Here is an 18,077-nt window from a genome sequence, read left to right on the forward strand (position 1 = left end):
TGTGTTGACCAGCTTCAGCAGTCCGGTAGTACAGTTGTTCTCACTTTGCTGTGATCAAACAGTAGTGACAGACACACACACTTGAGCACACAAACACACCTTAAGTCAGGCATTGTGATGTTTACATTTTTTTACTACTTGGAACCCATTCAGGGTCTGACTGACATGCTGAACAAATACAAAAGACCGGTATTATGTCAAATCTAAACTGATACTGTGACTTACAGCACACATTTCAGGCAGAATTGTCACAGGCCTTGCGACAATCCAGGTGCTCATGTGACAACTTCATGCCACAACCCCCCACAAAACCAACCCAGAAAGTTGTATACTTTAAGGGTATTTCCTCTGTTTTACACTCACATGTGGACAAGCTGTAACAACGCGTATACACAGAGACATATGGTGAGCATGCAAGCATAGTGGGAGCAGCAGCAGCAGCAGCATTGGACCACAGTCTGAGTTCACACACTGAGGTCAGGCCCAATACTGATGGTAGGTCATCTACATTTTGGTCATCTGCACATGGTAGTCACACATGTAGAAAGATGCTAGGTATGTGTGGATACATTACACAACATGGACAAGAGTGTTACCACTGGAAACTGAATTACAGTTACATTTTAGATGTTGAAACCTAAATATATATTCTATTAGTCCTTATAGTGTGCAGAAAATATCAGCTTTTACATTGCTAAATTAAGCTTTAAAACACATATCTAATACAGTTACTTTTTTAAGAGCATGTGTAAGAAATCTAGAACATTTTTGTTTTGTTTCTAGCTGGTGTCCACTCGTCTGTTGCATCTAGATCCTGTCTTTGCTGTCTCTCTCTTCTCACAGCTTTTGTGAAATGGTTTACATTAAAGATAGTTCACCAAAAACAGCAACACAACAAGCGGCATTAAAAAGTGCATTTATTAAAAATGTTCAGGTGAACGGCGTACATGCATAATGTCACACCAACAGAGGTGTTTTGAAGAGATGCACTGGGCCATGTTATGTGAGAATAAAGTCGAGTTGGTTATTGGAAAAGAAAAGCATGTGGTTAGTGAGCTAGCTCAGGGGCTCGGTGTGACCTGAGAGGAAATGGAAAAATAGACACGGGTCTAATAGATTGTCTGTACAATGTTTGTCTTAGCTGCCACATGAGGTCAAATCAAAGAATGGAAAAACACACACAGAGAGGTGCACACACACACACACACACCTTTGTACTGGTATCACTTCTGAGTCAATGATTGGAGGAAAATCTAAAAGCTGATGTGCAACTGTATGTTACGCTGTATTGTCCTCAGCACCAAATTAATTGATTAAAACATACTTTGCAGCCACAGATGCCTCATACAAGCGTAGCCTTATAAAAAACTTGTGGGCACAAATTTCTAGCATTTCTTGTGGTGTTACACACATCATGTCGTAACTATACGCCACACCAAACATCTGTCTAAGGGCATTTTGTCTTGAGAAAAGCATTGGTATCAACCCAAAGTTCAGACCGTGACAGAGGTTTGTGTCTTATTGGCTGCTTTAGGATAAGATCAATACACATCTATCTGCAAAAAACTTCTTCCTCATTTCCTTTCTTATGATTTCGACCATTTCAGGTCCAACCTGAAGAATTTACACACAGCTACTCACCAGACCCAGGGGGGCGTACAGCACCAGACCCTGTGGAGGGTCTGGTGCATCTTTAGTCACACATAAAGGTTCAAAACAAAAATCTTACCTGCAAACAATGTGTTTGTGGATACTCTCGTTCATCCAGGTGCAGTTGCCTCGATTTAAACTCTTGGGCCTGCTAACAATGTAAAATAACTATGTGGATGTCTATAGACCACACACATATATATATATATATATATATAGTTCTATCTTAAATGTACAGCATGTGTCACACTAAAACAAAGAACCTGCTGCCTGGTTTATTACATCACGTACAGGAAGTGAAACTAAAATGCAGAGGATTATGGGTAGAGGGAGACAGCTGACAGTCCTAATGCATGGAAACAATGTTTACATTTACAGAGCAATGTGAATTAAATAGGACCTGCAGTCTCCCTAAATGCAGCGTCCCCCAGCTTTATATCAGGCCATGTGATAGCCTGTACATCAAGCTGATGGAAGGTTACACAGACTCAGCTTTAGGTTACTGAACCTGCTACAGTATGATGTAAATGACATAAGTGAACAAGCCTCATTTTGCTTGCAAATAAACAACATGCAAAAAAACAAGTCAATATCATCGCCTCTTCAGTATACACATGTATAGCTTTTATTACTAACAGGCTTGACAGATACTGATAGTATTTCCAGCATGTGTGTTTGTCTGTGTGTGATAGTGTGTGAAGTTTCCACACAGAACAGTGGGCTGACTAAAAATGAGAACTAAGGTTTCCTCTACAAGTCTGAGAGACAGAAGACGAGTGGAAAACTGGTTTCACACAAACACACAATATTCTAACATATTCAACCATGTTGGCATGAACACGCAAAGAACAAAGAGCGTGTGCTGAAAAAAAGAAACATGTACAACACTGTCAATGACAACATACTGTACCCACACACACATGTACACACGCACAGACACACACCTACTTACAGATTTTGTTAAGAAGGTGTGGTCCACTTTATGGAGGCCAAAGCAAACTGCTTCAGAATGATGACTGCAAAGTTCAAAAGGTGAAATTACAATGTGTAGAAATTAATTTTACATATATTTAGACTATCAAATTTAATCTATGGGAGGAGAGGGACGTGGTTGGTTCAACTACAACTTTAGGGCATTTACAATAACCCTGTTGACCACAGAGAGAGCAGTCATGCTATGTTTGATGTATTAGAACAATAAAAAAACAATAGTGATTAAATAATATATAGTAAAGAAATAAATGTAGTGTAGTTCTAGAAGTCCCTGAGGGTTCCCCTTTGGCGTAAGGAGAGAAAACATGCCTCAGTGTATGTGTTTGGTATCATTCATACAGTTATTGTTACAACCAAAACTCTTGTGGTGAACATAAAACAGCAGGTGAGAAAAGGCAGCCTGCAAGACAAAGGAATCGGCCACAACAAAGCTGCGCACCTTTAACTTTTCTTTTTGTTTTTCATCTTGCTGTTTCTCGCTCGCTGTAAGGTTTTAATATTTAAACATAAATCTCCCCGACAGAGTGAAGCTGCCCTAGATCCAGCTCATCTTTGTGTGATACGTTGCCCCATCGCAGTAATGAGCCAATAACCAATGTTTCTGACTCTCTCCTGATTCTTTATTTTCTTTTATTTGCTTTGTTTCTTCTCTCTTAGCCTCTAAAACAACTTGTGTGTACACAAACTTTTGTACACAAAGGTGTGTGTGTGTGTGTGTGTGTGTGTGTGTGGGAGGGAGGGTGGGGAAAAGGCGACTGAAAAGGTTATGGTCTTAAGGTGTGAAAAAGTATGTGGTTTTCTTCACCTCGACTGGCTTTAACAATCTGTAGGAAACCCGAAAAAAACAAAAAATGATAACATACAGCAACATACATCACAGAAAAAAAACACAGATCACACAATGCAAAACTGAGCGTAGGAAAGCAAAGACACACAGGTTTGTTTCGCTGCACACCATCAGTCTCTGTGTCTCCTGCACTTGTGTACTGTGCATGAAGAGGGTTTAAAGTGAAGTGGTTAATGGGAAATCTCAGTCAGTTATTGGTGTATGTGGGGTCATTGTATAATGTTATGATGTGTATTCTAACACAGTCCTGATTTTACAAGCGTCACATTTAATGATGCACCAGTTGCCTGAGATGATCCTTTGTGAATGAATTTACGCGTTACGCTAAAATAAATCCTCTGTCGACCAATTTATCACCCCATTACCCTTTGTGTGTGTGTTTATGGTGGCACAACTACTTTTGAATTTCATAACAGTGGGACATGACCTTTGTTTGTAACATCAAGGCCTGGGAACAAGGTAGACAAACAAGGCAATTGCCTAGGGCCCCAAGCGTGAGAGGGGACCTAATGACGGATGATCAGTTACCTCCACCAGTCGGCTACAGCTGTTTTGGCCCAAAGCTAGAGTTTTTAGGGCCATGTCAGCAAACTGGACAGAAAGCTGCATGCTGCGGGCGACAGAGAGGACAGTGAAATCGGACTGATGGGGTTCAGAGTCTGAGAAGTGAAGCTTTGCATTTTAATGCTTCTCAATCATGAAAGAATCTGCCAAAAACTGATTTCTGTTGCAGGAGCACTCACAGAGCATCAAAGCTACAATCGCCAAGTGTAGCGTGCACTGCAGCTGTTTTATCTCATCTATGCAAGGCATACATACCCGTACCTCCATGTCTACGGTTATAGCAGACGAATTAATTTGTGAAATAATAAAGTTTGTGAAACAGAAATGGTCCAATTGTCCAGGAAAGGTTACAGCCTGTCATGCTGGTAGGCTTTTGTTTGTAAGATTTCTGAGGCTGCTGTGTTTAATAAATGTTTATATTTTGCATCAAAGAGGCTGTTAATGATAATATTCGCTCATGTGGTTATGAATAAAGGGGGGAAATTTACTGTGGTTGGTCTTACTTTCCTCCATTTAAATACATGTTGTAGTTTTATTATCCAACCAGCCCACCTGTGCCTGTTAAAAAACTTTAAAGGGTCAATACACCTCATGAACTGAGAGTTATACAAACGTATTTGCAGGTGTGTTAACAGGTACATGAGGACATCCCAGCCAGCAGTCAAACCACTGCGAACACTCCACTTCTTAATAGCTCCTAGTGCCCCAATGGTCCCTTCTTACCTAGGGCCCCTATAGAGGGCAAGGTGAAGCATTTATGTCAATGAATGACTTCACAAAGAGTGAATGTTTGTGTTGGACGGGGACAGCAGACTTGATTACTGAAACTAGCACAGCGCTGTCATAATGTGTACAGTTAAACATTTGTGTGGGCAAACAGACATGTGTACTGTATCCAGTTTGTGTTCAGCAGACCTCTGATATTATGAACAAGTGCAGCATTGTGTCACTCCTTTGTGTTCTTTATATAGAAAAACAGGTGGCACAGAAGAGGCATCTTTTCCAAGCATTATAACTTAATTTCAGAAAGAAGATTTTGTTTGTGTAGAGTTTGCATCTCCTGCAAATGAATCATCATGTCTAATAAACACTTGTACCAAATTAAAAAAACAACAATCTAATAGTTATTAGGATGTCAAACTTCCATATAACATGCACAAATAAGAACATCTTTGTCTTGAATGCTGCTTTTACACCACATGTGATCATGAGCACTCCTCCTTGCTCCTTGTCCTTGACCTGGTTTGGAAGAGACTATCCAGGGAGATGTGGTGTTTTCCAGCATAAACAACATGCGTCCTCATGCTGCCCTGGCTTGGCCTGAAGTTGTGATTTATGTGCCTCTCATGACTGTTTTTATTGAGATGTACTGAGTGATGCGTTAACCTAATTACAACACTATATCTCCACAAGTGTTGTGAACTCAGCCACCACAGTGCATGCCTGCTGATTCTCCCGCCTGTCTACAATGCAAGAAAAATCGGATTTGCCCGTATCAGGAGTGGTCACTTAGTGTGTTCTGGCTTCTTTTCTTTTGACAAAAGTTGCTTTCAAGTGTAAAGGGAAGCAAAGTCTTGTGATTGAATGTGAAGACTGCTATGAGGACAAAGAGTTCAGTTTAGGATGAGAGTCATAGGCCTGTACCGCTCGTAGTTTTAACCCAAACAGTCGCTCATTCAGTGGGTGATGCATCACCAGTCTGATGATTAGCTCTCTTAGCTTTTCAAACAAGCTGCCTCAGACTATATCTAATCAGTATCAGCCAAAAGAGACATGCGTCTGTAAAATATCTACATATAGGTACTCTGAGTTTAGGGACAAACACGTAGTGCTCACTTTACACCCATAATGCACTGGGCTTCTTTCCTCTTCAGCTCATTGCTTCTACAACTACCAGCATTAAAAGCAAGAATGAACACAAATGGGCACAGAGTGGACAAGATAAAAAGTGGACTGCATGTTTCCATGCTGTAACATTACCAGTACCAAAAAAAATGCTATTGCTCGGACCATATGCTGCATCCACTGCAGTCCATTGGCTTTGGTTATTTATTCCTATTTCTTACACAGCTAATCTTCACCAGGAAAGTGTCACATGAGGTTGATATTTCTGGCATTTCCCTGCTGCAGCTCCTTGTGTTCATAGGGGGAGGGGACTACAAATGATGGTAGTCAAAAATGGTGACCACAGAAGCAAATGGTATCCCCTATGTAAGATGTTTAATGTTATGAATTTGAGTGTTTTAAGATGATCTTTACCTAACCCCTCACTCTATTTTTTTATTACCTAACTCCAACTGCGATTAGAAGTGAAACAGGCACAGGCGGAAAGAAAACTTAACAATGAGTGACTCAAAACAAGTAGCAGCATCAGGCAAAGACCACGAGCTGGACCCCGGACTCTGAGTGAAAGTCTGCCAGAGTGCCTGTACGACAAACGTGCTGAACCTGCCTGCTTCCTAACCGCCTAACATGGACTTTTGCGACCATATGGGTTCTGCGATCAGATGATGTCAGGCAGTCCATATGTTTAGCTAGCATTAATGTAACCATGAGTCAAGGGATGTATTATTGTCCAAATGTGACATTTCTTCTGTGAGGATGATGTCTGCGGCACAAAGAATGCAGAAGTACAGTTTGTAGTTTGAGCAACTCTATTTGTAGTTTAGCAGAATTTTGCTGGTAATTACATGGAGAGCTGCAGGCAGTCCTTATAGAGGGTTAGTGTGTGTTTACTTGTAGACACGGCCCATGTTGTCATGACAACAAGATGGTAAAGCTGTAAGCCTGGAAGTTGTCCTGAGCGTCCTGCAGACCCTGTCCTCATATTCCCTCTGCTCCTGGATACAGACAGCTTCTCTTTCATTGAAGTCTCTGTCCATGTCGGTCAACAGCCTGCACAGTTCCCTTCAGCTGATGGTTTGCCCGTCTGTTAACTGACTGACTGCCTGCTTGCTGTTCTTTCAGACTGCTGTTGACACGTGTTACTACAGCTGACCTAGTTGGCTGTCTATGGCAACTTTCACAAAACCACGACGAGGCTGCTCATTAAGACATGAAGCAGATTATGAAGAAAAAGAAAATTAGAACGATCCATCATTAAAGTGAAGATATACTGTATTTTAAAAAACCTGTGAACTCCAAATATATGTTTTCATTTTCATTTCTGTCATCTTTCGCTTAACCACAACAGCACAACTCTTTCATTATCAGTCTGTGCATCTGTGAGGGTGTAACACTTTTCAGAGCGCAGCAGCTCAGCGTTGACCTTCAGTACACAGTAGTGTGCAGTAGTGCATTGCTGATTCTTAACACATGACTTAAAATTACTCGGAACATAAAGAAACCATTATCACTAATGAAATAATTATAAAAACAGACTAACGATTCATAAACATGGAGGCATTGCATGAAATAAGGACAGGCTGTATTTTCTTATCTTTTCAAGGCAACAATGTTATATGCTGCAAATCTAATTACTCATACATCTGACAGTGCAGCGGGGTGAAGGTCAGTTCAGTAAAAGAATAAAGCTAAAAGACTTTCTTGTCTGTTTTGGGACATGGATCTCCTTTTTTAAAATTCAAAACACCCTTATATTCCTAATAACTTAATAGCTTTTTCCCCTAAAGAGCATTTGGATTTGTATCATTTATGTTCTCACTGAGACAAATATAAGGTGTTGTGTTGACACTGGCTCAGAGTACTAACTGTTCTGGGTCTGGTCCTAGAAGGTCTCATTCAGCAGCTGTTTCCTTCAAGCTGCTGCTCTTTGCCAAACCAATCAGGTTCTCCTCAGTATGAGCTCATTACTTTTGTACACTTGATAAAGAATAAATCTCAGACTTTTATTCCTGCAGTTAAAGTTCATTCACTTTTGGAGCCTGCCTTATTTTTTGTACCTCTAAGTTGACTTTTTTATTACACCGCATGGTTAACACCTTAATAAATTTGAATACGTTCAAATAAAAACCCAAAGCCTGTTTCCAAAATTATGAAGGAAGATATAAAACAGGCACAGTGCACAGATATGCAGTAGAAACTCCACTTTATACACAGCATAAAAGCAGCTGTGAGATTTCAGATCATAAAGAGAAATAAGATAAAAACATAATAAGAGACTACACAGTATCTGTCTCTGTGTACGTGGAAGTGTCTACATGTGTCCTTTTCATCTGCGTTTCCTCAGGAGTATTTTGTATTCTGTATATTGTATTTGACTTCCCACAGCACAGTGTGTGTGTGTGATGTGGTAAAACACACACATATGCATACACACGCACACATATGCACCTGGAAGCAGCATGACAAAAGTTTATCAGAGAATGAATCTAGTGTAAACCAACAACGCAGGTGTCTCGTGTGTGTGTGTGTGTGTGTGTGTGTGTGTGTGTGTGAGAGAGAGAGAGAGAGAGAGAGAGAGAGACCAGCAGTGCTGTAGTTTACCAGTGATGGCCAAAAAGCACAAAGTTAAAATACATGTCATGTAGCTTTGTGGGCTGAAACAACAGGTGTTATAATAATGGAGAACTAAACCAATTACATCTTTTTTATTGTTGGTTCAGAATGTGTTTGAAGTCTCTGCTTAAGCATCAGTTTAGCTTTGCCTCCCCCATGTGGATGACTATGTAAATAACCTCTTTAACCTCATAGAAAACCAAGGATGTTAAACAGTGTGCAATATGCAGACAGAGACTGTATAGAGACCGAAAGACTGAATCTAATCACATTCAATAAGAGTGTGCAGTCACAACAAAATGTCATATTATGACACGAGAAAAGGCCTCTTCAAGAGCATGAAATATTGACAACCCTGCCGCCTTTAAAGTGTATGTAATAAGTCAAATTATATCAAGCGTGAACGTCTGACAGACGTTCGTGTGTGTGTCTGTGAGAGAGAGAGAGAGAGAGAGACCGAGAGAGAGAGATTTCAGGGGGAAGTCCTTTTTTCTGTGTTTGGGGATGCCAACCTCAGAGGAAACCCTCCCCCCCTCTGCCTGCCTCCCACGCATCCACCTACGCAGTGGAAACTTCGGTCTGAAACACACACACACACACACATATATACACATTTTGATCACACAGGCCACCTGTAGAGGCTTTCAGGTGACGTATGAACCTACCCATATTTGGCTCAAAAATGATTTTTTTAAAAAGTCTTTTTAAATAAGGTTAGTTTGTATTAAAACATGTGAATCCTGCACAGGTGCTTGGTTGTCGCATATTCTTTTAAACACAGATGCCTAATAGTGAATACACAGACGTCCACAGAGGCCTGAGAGCACCAAGAGTCAGGACCCTTCATCTAAATGTCATCTCACTAGTGTGGAACAAAAATTACAATATGTGTCTGAAACAAACTGTTATTTTTAATTTCAGACAATTTGGGCAATGTATTAACATATACAACCTTATTTTTTACTGCAAACACTTCTAAGCGTGCAGTAGGAGGTTCTCGTCTTATTTGACTTCATCTAGTGATTTTTCCAAATGTATGTGTGTTGTTCTGGCTCTGATGTGGATGACAAACACCCAAAACTGTTTACTGGAAACACAACTACCTTATCAGATTTCTCACCTTCATAGAGACAGACCACAACAAACTGCGTTAAGTAGCTCTCCTTTTCTAAACTGGCTGCCACTGATCCGTTCTTACAACACACTGACACATGCACCAGACGTCTGTGATGTCGCCACCATCAAGGCCTACAAAAACAAATGAAACAACACAAACTTTGATGACAGTAAAAAAAAACTTTCTGCTTTCACTTTTACCTAAATCTATAGTGTTGACAAAAAGTACTTTGAGGAACTGAAAGCAGTTTTTTCTGTGTAATTTCTATAAGATGACTAATTTCTGGGAGTTGATAAATAAATTAAACTACACAATAAACCATCAACAACACAACAAGACTGTACAGACACAAGGATGCTGATATATAGAATGAATCCTAACACATGTGTGATGGGTACACACACACACACACACGTGACACTGTCACTGCTGAGGATGCAGAGAAAACACACAACAGTGGTTGCAATAGCGGAACAATGCAGGGCTCCCCGTGTGTGGGCGGATACACACAGAACGGGATGTTCTCTTTGGTGAATGCACACAGTATACAAACGCTTGTACAGGCAGACTCTTCTGATGGGGCAACACAACAAATACCCAGTTCACCTACATAACATGCACCACACAACACACATACTGCAGTGTGCCACAAAACCTTTCTGGGCTTTTGTTAATAGTTTTCCTGTATATATATGATGGCTCACAAGACTGTTTTGTTTAGTTGTCATAAACATCTTTTGTTTCATTCTTTCCATTTTGAAAATCAAATATTACTCCAGCAAAGACATTAAGACCATGATGTATATGTATATACATCATATGCATACATATACATTGTATGTATATGTATGCATACAATGGATGTACATAAAAAACACACACACAAAGTGTGTAGGACGACTATAAAAAACATTTAAGAATTTCTGGTTGTAGACTTTCACTTATTGTGTTCTTCTTTTGGTTTTCTTAGGCAGCATTTTCACTTCCTCGCAGTCCAGTGGCTTTCTCATTATAGAACATCTGTTTATGAACAAACTTTACAAGATTTTTTTTAAAGTATGAAACTAAATGACAAAATAAGTGAAGGAGTGAAGTTGCACATGAGCATCCAATGCCCCCTAGTGGCTGAAAAACATACAACCTTCATGACAGAAGTGACAAAATTGTATCAAATAAATAGGTCAAAGGTCAAACCTTGACCTCTAAGGATACTAAAAGTTACCATCAGCCATCCAACTGTTTAATATATAATCTCTCCCTGATTTTTATCAGTTGTTGACCAAAAAGAAACCCAAAAATGTTCCCTTCAAACTCTGCACCACTTTAAACAGATGAGCTGCTTTCATGGTGTTCTGTGCGACCTGGCCCACAAACCCTCCAATGCAGCAATATAATTACTTTTAAGATTAAGATTTGTTTTCATTAAAATATATAAAGTTATTAGTAATTGATTGCTACAGATATCGCAGCAGTGTAAAATGCTGCTGTATTTAGCACTGTATAATGATGACTGAGGTAAAGCATCGAGCCAGCCAGCTGTTAAAATCACATCCTTTAAATCACGTCAGCCATCACATCGAACACAGTGCTTAGATCACTGTTTAACACAAATTCTGTGAATGACACAAAAGTATTTAATTCATGCTTAACTTGATTTGGCCTGATGAGCTTTTGTGATCTTGAGTGACTTTCCCATGATTTCCACTGTAACTGAGCTGATACAGAAAAATCCATAAGTCTGAGATCCAGCATGCACTGTGACCCTGTTCTAGGAACCTTCTGTTCAGAAGATAAGGGATATGCGCTTTCACTCGAAATTTGTCCATGATCAAAGTTCATATTTATTACGCAGACAGATTCAACACACCACATGCTGTTCAACTGCTTTCCACAGACAAATCCATGAAGGTGCAAAACAAACAATTACACGCTGACCGACCTTGACCTGAGTGTTGGCTCTCAATTACCACAAAGCACAAAGGCACCATGTGTGGATAAGGAAGAACAATTACATAACAGTTAGTGATGTAAGGTTTTAATTGCTTTCCAGATTTCCATAATTTCCATAAATTTGTTGCAAATACTATAAAAATACTATAAAAATATATTATTCTCATGTATGTGCATCCTTGTTTCACTGCTGAGCTGTCTGGGTATTACTCTGTGGAGACGTGTTCCATTTATCAACCTTTCACAGGCACACTGAAGCAGTGAGATTATTACTAGTTTTTTATTTATTAATTAATGAGACCATTGTTATTTATTTATTTTTATCATGGATTATACCTTCACTGTGGATAAAGAAAAACCTACATAGCAACAGACTGTCATCCTTGTGTGTATGTTCCTTATGGAAATATTATTCTAAAGGAACATAGGCACTTGTTTTAAATACTTGTCCACTCTGCTGTTTAACAGACAGTAGTTTAATGTTATATATATACATATAGGACTAAACACCAGAAATACTTGTGTTTGGCACAACTTTGCTGTCATACTAACTTACTTCTCCAACATAATCTGGACAAGTAGGTTTGTTTTATACTTTCACAAAACTAAAGTGAGAATCTGTAGTTTTGGGGTTTCATATTGACTGGTTCCACTACTGGTGTATAATGGGCCAATTCCGTGTTTAAGTGACACAAGAAAATACCATATTTCTGAAAATGTATTTATTATTGTTGTTGTTGTTGTTTCCATTGAATTTTCAGCCAACAAAAAAATTCGGACAATTTGGAGAATTCTGTATGAAAAATAGATGCAGCCCACGACCCCTGCTGTAATTGGTGTGGACAATAATAACAATAAAGCCTTTGAATATGTTTGAGTTAAAATAAAAAAATGAAAACACAACTTTCCAAACTTATTTGAAACTGAAAGTTTGGTACCCTCTGTTTACTGTCCAGCAGTATCACCCACATGAAGAGCAGTGTCCAGGTCGACTGGTCATATGATGTCCTGTTGAGCTGCAGCAGCAGTGTCAGTGCGGTTTAAGCGTACGGCTGAGTTACACTTCCGAGAGTGTCTGACTAATAAATAAACTGCCAGGATCACAGAGCTGAAGATGAAGGAAGCCCCGCTAAGGAAGAAGGTTGCTGCATAGCTTCCTGTCTGGTCCACTAACCAACCTGAGAACAGAAGGGGAGGGAAATCTCAGTGACACAAATGGTTCTAAGACTGTATTTCACTTACTTTAACATTCACAGTTTAACATTTACCTCCAATTGGTGGGCTGACTAGGTAGGGGACAGCATGCAGGAAGTAGACTACACCCAGAGCAGATGTGAGATAGTCTGAGCCCACTGTGTCAGAAGTCACCACTGGTATTAGTGCCACATACGCCCCGTCAAAGTAACCGTAAAGTGCACAGAATGGCACCAGCAGGGAGAAGGAGTGAAGGAAGGGCACAGACATACAGCAGAGGCCCTCTAGGGTTACAGCCACAGCGTAGCTCAGTATGCGATACCTCCTCAGACACCTAGAGGACAGTAGATTTATCAGCATCCGGCTTTCATGCAAACAAAAACACACCTCCAGCCCCTACTTACTGTCTATCTGTGATCCATCCAAAGCTGATATTACCCACAATGCCGCTGACTCCAAATATGGACATAAGAAATGCAGCGTGCCGGTGCTCCACCCCCACACTAAGGGCGTATGGAACGAGGTAAACTACTGGAGCACTGCAGCCATACGCCAGAAACAGGAAGCTCACAGACAGAATCAGGAAGTTGGAACTCATAAGGAAGCCAAATTCCTGCCTGGATTTAAGACAGAAACATTCACCTCCTGATGTAGTGTGTTTATTGACGAAGGTCTGTGGAGAAGGACTGATAGTTTTATCTGTTGGTGTGGCTTCACAGAACCTTAAGTCTTCAATCTGTGCAAACATGTCTGCCTCCTCATTGTTAAACTTCATGCTTTCCACCACTTTCAGCTCCTCAGTCATGCTGCTGTTGGAGAGCTGATCTGAGAATTCGATCTCTCCAAGCACTGTTTCTGTTAGCTTGTTGCTAAATAAAATGCACTCAGCAATCTTCAGTCCTCGATCAGACAGCCTTGGGTTCGGTAGCAGAGTGACGTTTCCTTGACTGAGTATGTTGTTTCCAAAGTTTTTAAATGTTTCATTGGCTAGGCAAAGGCCTTGAGTTTCCTTCATGTTGTTTAATCCCAGCTGCTTTGGCTCCACCTGGCTGCAGTCAGGAGAAACAGGTTTGGAATCCAGTACAGTCACCTTGTGTGCTGGATTTGTCACATTGTACTCCAGTGTCCTTTAAATAAAGCACGAGAAAATAATTATTAGATTAATTACTAGATAATTATTAGATCAAAGTGATACCCACAATTTTCTAACATTCGGATGACACTGTTAAACGAAGAGAAGCTGAAGACTTACCTTCCTTCTGCTCTCGTTACCAGCGGCCTCATCAAAGCACCGCAAACCAACAAATTGGAAACAAATCCTCCAAGGATGAGCAGAGCTCCTCTCCAGGAGTAATGCTCTATAATCAGCTGAACTGCAGGAGCCAGGAGAAAGGTCCCAATGCCACTGCCTGAAGATGAGGTGAAATTGGCTTTGATGGGATAAAATAAGACAGAAGGAGAAAGATGGGGAAAAGAACTGAAGAGTAGGACAGTAGCAACAAGGAAAAGTAGTAAAAATAGAAAAAATAAAGAGAGGAGAGGATGGAATAAATGACAAGAGAAGAAAATAGCAGGTAAGTAATGAGGTCACTACCAGACAGGGCGATGCCATAGGCCAGAGCTTTCCTCTCATTGAAGTACCTCCCAACCATCGCTATGGCTGGTGTGTAGCTGAGAGCAAAGCCAAGACCTGCAGAGGATGAATAAAGTGGTTTGGAGTTTGGCAATATGCCAACTGAGCCAAATCTTGGGTGGTTCAAATATACAAACGAGACAATGTTTTTATCAGGATGCATGTTCAGGTCTATGAAATATATATTCATGATAAAATGGACATATATGTACCTGTGAGGATGCCCATAGAAATGTACAGATACTCCAGACTGGAGGCGAATGAGCTGAGGATCAGACCAGTGCAAGACAGCAGACCTCCCAGCATCACCGTGGCTCTGCAGGATAGCTGGTTCCCAAGGAAACTGCCCAGAGGAGCTGGAAACAGAGGTTGTTTGGGTCGCTTGTGTTTACACAAGTACACCATTCTGTACTGTAGATGCTGGTCTTACCACATAGCATTGTGGTAGAGTCGATCAGACTGTGGATCCAGGCGGTGGTGGAGTAATCTTTCTCAAAGTGCATCTGGAACTCCAGAAAGAACATGGAAACACATCTGGGTACAGAGAGCAGAGGGGAGGGGGGGGGGGATATAGTGGAAGATAACTTACAATGTCATGAACAGCAGCCTCTAAACACAATGTCACTTTAAGTGATGCAATAAGATAGGATAAGATAAGATAATCCTTTATTAGTCCCCCCACAGGGGACAGGGGAAATTCACAATACATAACACAGTATCACTAGATCAAGTTAGAAACTGATTGACCCCACTCAGGAACTCATTAAAGAATAGAGAAAGTGTTTATAACAGTGGATAAAAGATAACCAGTGAGTCTGCAGGTCACCGTATCACATTCTAATGACTTTACACTGTCGGGAAGTTTTAATCTTCAGATTCGTTAGGTATTTGGGTGCCAGTTTGATGTCAGAGCAGACATCCTAGAGCTGAGTAAATGGTTTATTAGTTTATGGCTGTCATCCATATCCAGCAATCAGACTGCTCAGTACTCTGACCTGTTTTTTATGATTCTCATTATCCATTGTATAACAGCAGAGAGCACCCCTTGGTCTCAAGGCTGGACCAGAGTGGGACTATGACCAGATTACAGAACAAAAATAGCACTCCCTATATATATATATATATATATATATATATATATATATATATATATATATAATCCTATAAATAAGCCTAGCAATGAATGGAGTCTATTTCTCTGTCTTCATGCTAATTTTTATTTAGACTAAGTGTCTGCGACAAAGTGAAACAAGAAGCTGTTCTGAGGTTTTAGATTTGAACATCAAACATCATGTCAAGTGTTATGACAGGGATTTATGAGGGCAAATAGGATTATATGAGCATCCTGTTTGGAAAGCATCCAAAAAGAACATCATGCAGCAGCAGATAACTTGGAGAGTGAGATAGACAACTGTGCAGGTGCAGATCATGTTCCTGCAGTACATGAAAACACATGTATTTTAATTCCAATGCAAGGTGTCAGCTGGGCTGTGGGGGCAATGTGCTACCTGCATGTGCTCATTTGGAAACATGGAAACATCTCAGCAGGTTTTCAAAGCCTCAGTGGAAAAAAGTGTGTGCTCACACAGGCCTGTGGCTTAAAACTTTGGAATGGAACAAGAAAAATTGTTAACAACCAACACTAAGCACCTAAAGCCTCACTAGGAACAGCTATATGGCAGCAGGACTGTATGCTGCATACTGTTAAATCCAGGAGGTAAAAATCAGTTTGTAAACATGTGGAGTCATGTTCTATATGGAACAGAGGAATTTAATAATAATCTCACTGCTCTTCAAAATCAAATGTGTGTCCCTTACAGTCATCACCTCACTCACAAACACAGACACACACTCTTACCTGGTCACTGCTCGGATGCAGATAGTTGCAAGGAAGCAACCAATGACGATCATCCAACCCCAGCCACCTTCCGGTGGTGTCAGAGACTGACCTCCGCGGAGCCTGTCCTTCTTGGTAACCGCCATCACTTCAGCCATTTAAGAATCTTCTTTCCTTTTTTGTGCCACTTCCTCCACTTTGTCTTCATCAGCCACTGATAAAACACAAATCACAACCAAGAAATCAACACTTTTACTGAAAGTTTAAAAGCAGAATGCTCTCTTTGATCAAACAGCCGTCTGCTTCTTATTTCCATTTCTGTTCCAAGAGCAGCCAACTTGAAACAGCCAAGTCATGGTTGCATGCCGTGGGACAGTTTAAACAAATGCCACAAAGAAAGAGGAGATGATTGCTCCACAATGACATCATAAAATGTTTCTTAATCTGCCTATCAAGATTTACTGTACAACTGTCAAACCAGTAAATTTCCATGACACAGGTGGCAGAGGGCTGACTATTTCATGCACAACATAAAAACAGAGAGCAGGGTTCATTGATAATGTGTAGTACCAAACAGTATGATTTGTGATGTGCTTCCTTTCTTCATTGTTTCATTTTTTTATATTTCTTGCCTTGTTTTTAATCCTAACAGCATCCATGTGATCTTTGGTGCGTTATATGGCTCCCAGAAGGTTCAAACACCAGACCTGAGGACAGGGACCTGGTCACGTTTTCCCCAGGGCTGATGTGGTTTACAGTTTGTGGTTAAATAATTCAGCGCTACCTGCTAGACCTTGGTTGTTTGCATTTGATTATGTAAGACTCCACCCTCTTTGTAAACCAGAAGAAGCACTGCATTTCCATTTCTATGTCTGTTTCCATCTGAAAAGCTTTTCCTTCACACCAGCTGAGATGATTTTACATTCCTGGTTTGTGGTATAGAGCTGTGTTGGTGTAAGGTTAGTTCAATGACAGGACGCTTTCAGAAACAGTTCATAAAACCACTGACAGTTTTATTGAAAACACAAAAGAGTAAATATGAAGTGCTGTCTCGTTAAAACTGTCATCTATCAGTTCAAAGGTTTCTGCAGCCTCGTTTGTTCTTTGTCATCTGTAGTTTGGAGAGGTTATCTACAAACCCGGTAAAGTTTTAGTGTGTGTGTGTGTTGACTAACAGCATGTGTACATCACCAACAGAGAGCTGCTGAGTTTACATAGACTCAGCTTAAAACACAGCCACAGAACATAGTTTCACTTCATTTTATGTAAACTTAATTTGGCACTGTATGTTAACTAAAAAATTATGGCATGTGTAAACATGTCTCCAAAATATATTGTATACATATATATACACACACAGCTGATGTCATCTGCCTGCAGCTGAATTTTAAAAATGTTTACTCTTTACTTTGCTGTTCTGGTGGAGAGGTTTACATGTAGTTGAAAACACTTTAATTAAACATTTTGCCTGAAAAATAAATATGTAAATACACAAAGAGAACAACAGGCATTATAAACAGGACAAGCATCCTAATCTAAAAGAAAAGGGTCTAATATAAGTAATAATAAAACTGTAGTAAAGACAGGAAAACAAGGGTTTACTTACATCAGTCATGTGTTATTTTCTGCTCCTCTGTCACTATACTTCATAGGACAAGTGTCATAACATTACACACAATTATTATTATTATTTTTTAAAGTCTTCCTGGATCTCCTGCAAACACTTTGATAGTGCTCTGCAACTGAAGTCTGCAGCCTGGAGCTATATAAGAGTGAGGAGGGGAGGAGGAAATGGGGGAGGAGGAGGAGAAGGAAGAGGAGGAGGATGATGAGG

At 40.2% G+C, this 18,077-nt stretch overlaps 1 protein-coding gene across 2 annotated transcripts; it reads right to left on the reverse strand.

The window, feature by feature from the left end:
• Positions 1 to 12,284: 12,284 nt before the first annotated feature.
• On the reverse strand, positions 12,285 to 17,980 carry LOC114447180 (monocarboxylate transporter 12-like). Of its 2 annotated transcripts, XM_028423300.1 has the most exons (9): positions 17,850 to 17,980; positions 16,265 to 16,457; positions 14,837 to 14,940; positions 14,619 to 14,762; positions 14,368 to 14,463; positions 14,026 to 14,182; positions 13,178 to 13,900; positions 12,848 to 13,107; positions 12,285 to 12,757 (listed from the first exon to the last, which is right to left on the reverse strand). In XM_028423300.1, the coding sequence occupies exons 2-9, from the start codon at positions 16,399 to 16,401 to the stop codon at positions 12,576 to 12,578; spliced, it is 1,803 nt and encodes a 600-aa protein (XP_028279101.1). In that variant the 5' UTR covers positions 16,402 to 16,457; positions 17,850 to 17,980; the 3' UTR covers positions 12,285 to 12,575. The 2 variants fall into 2 exon arrangements, with proteins under 2 accessions (XP_028279101.1, XP_028279102.1); XM_028423301.1 differs by lacking the exon at positions 14,368 to 14,463 and having other exon boundaries at positions 14,026 to 14,250.
• Positions 17,981 to 18,077: the final 97 nt, after the last annotated feature.

Source organism: Parambassis ranga, chromosome 15 (genome assembly GCF_900634625.1).
Source record: "Parambassis ranga chromosome 15, fParRan2.1, whole genome shotgun sequence".
In the NCBI taxonomy this organism is placed as follows: domain Eukaryota; kingdom Metazoa; phylum Chordata; class Actinopteri; family Ambassidae; genus Parambassis; species Parambassis ranga.

What these genes read in the sequence shown, in the direction of transcription:
- LOC114447180 (XM_028423300.1), bottom strand. Translation starts at nt 16,401, where the DNA reads ATGGCTGAAGTGATGGCGGTTACCAAGAAGGACAGGCTCCGCGGAGGT. An exon ending in TTCTATGGGCATCCTCACAG is followed by an intron (nt 14,464 to 14,618) that starts GTACATATATGT and finishes CATCCTCTGCAG; the next exon opens with GTCTTGGCTTTGCTCTCAGC. An exon ending in CTATGGCATCGCCCTGTCTG is followed by an intron (nt 14,183 to 14,367) that starts GTAGTGACCTCA and finishes CCTCATCTTCAG; the next exon opens with GCAGTGGCATTGGGACCTTT.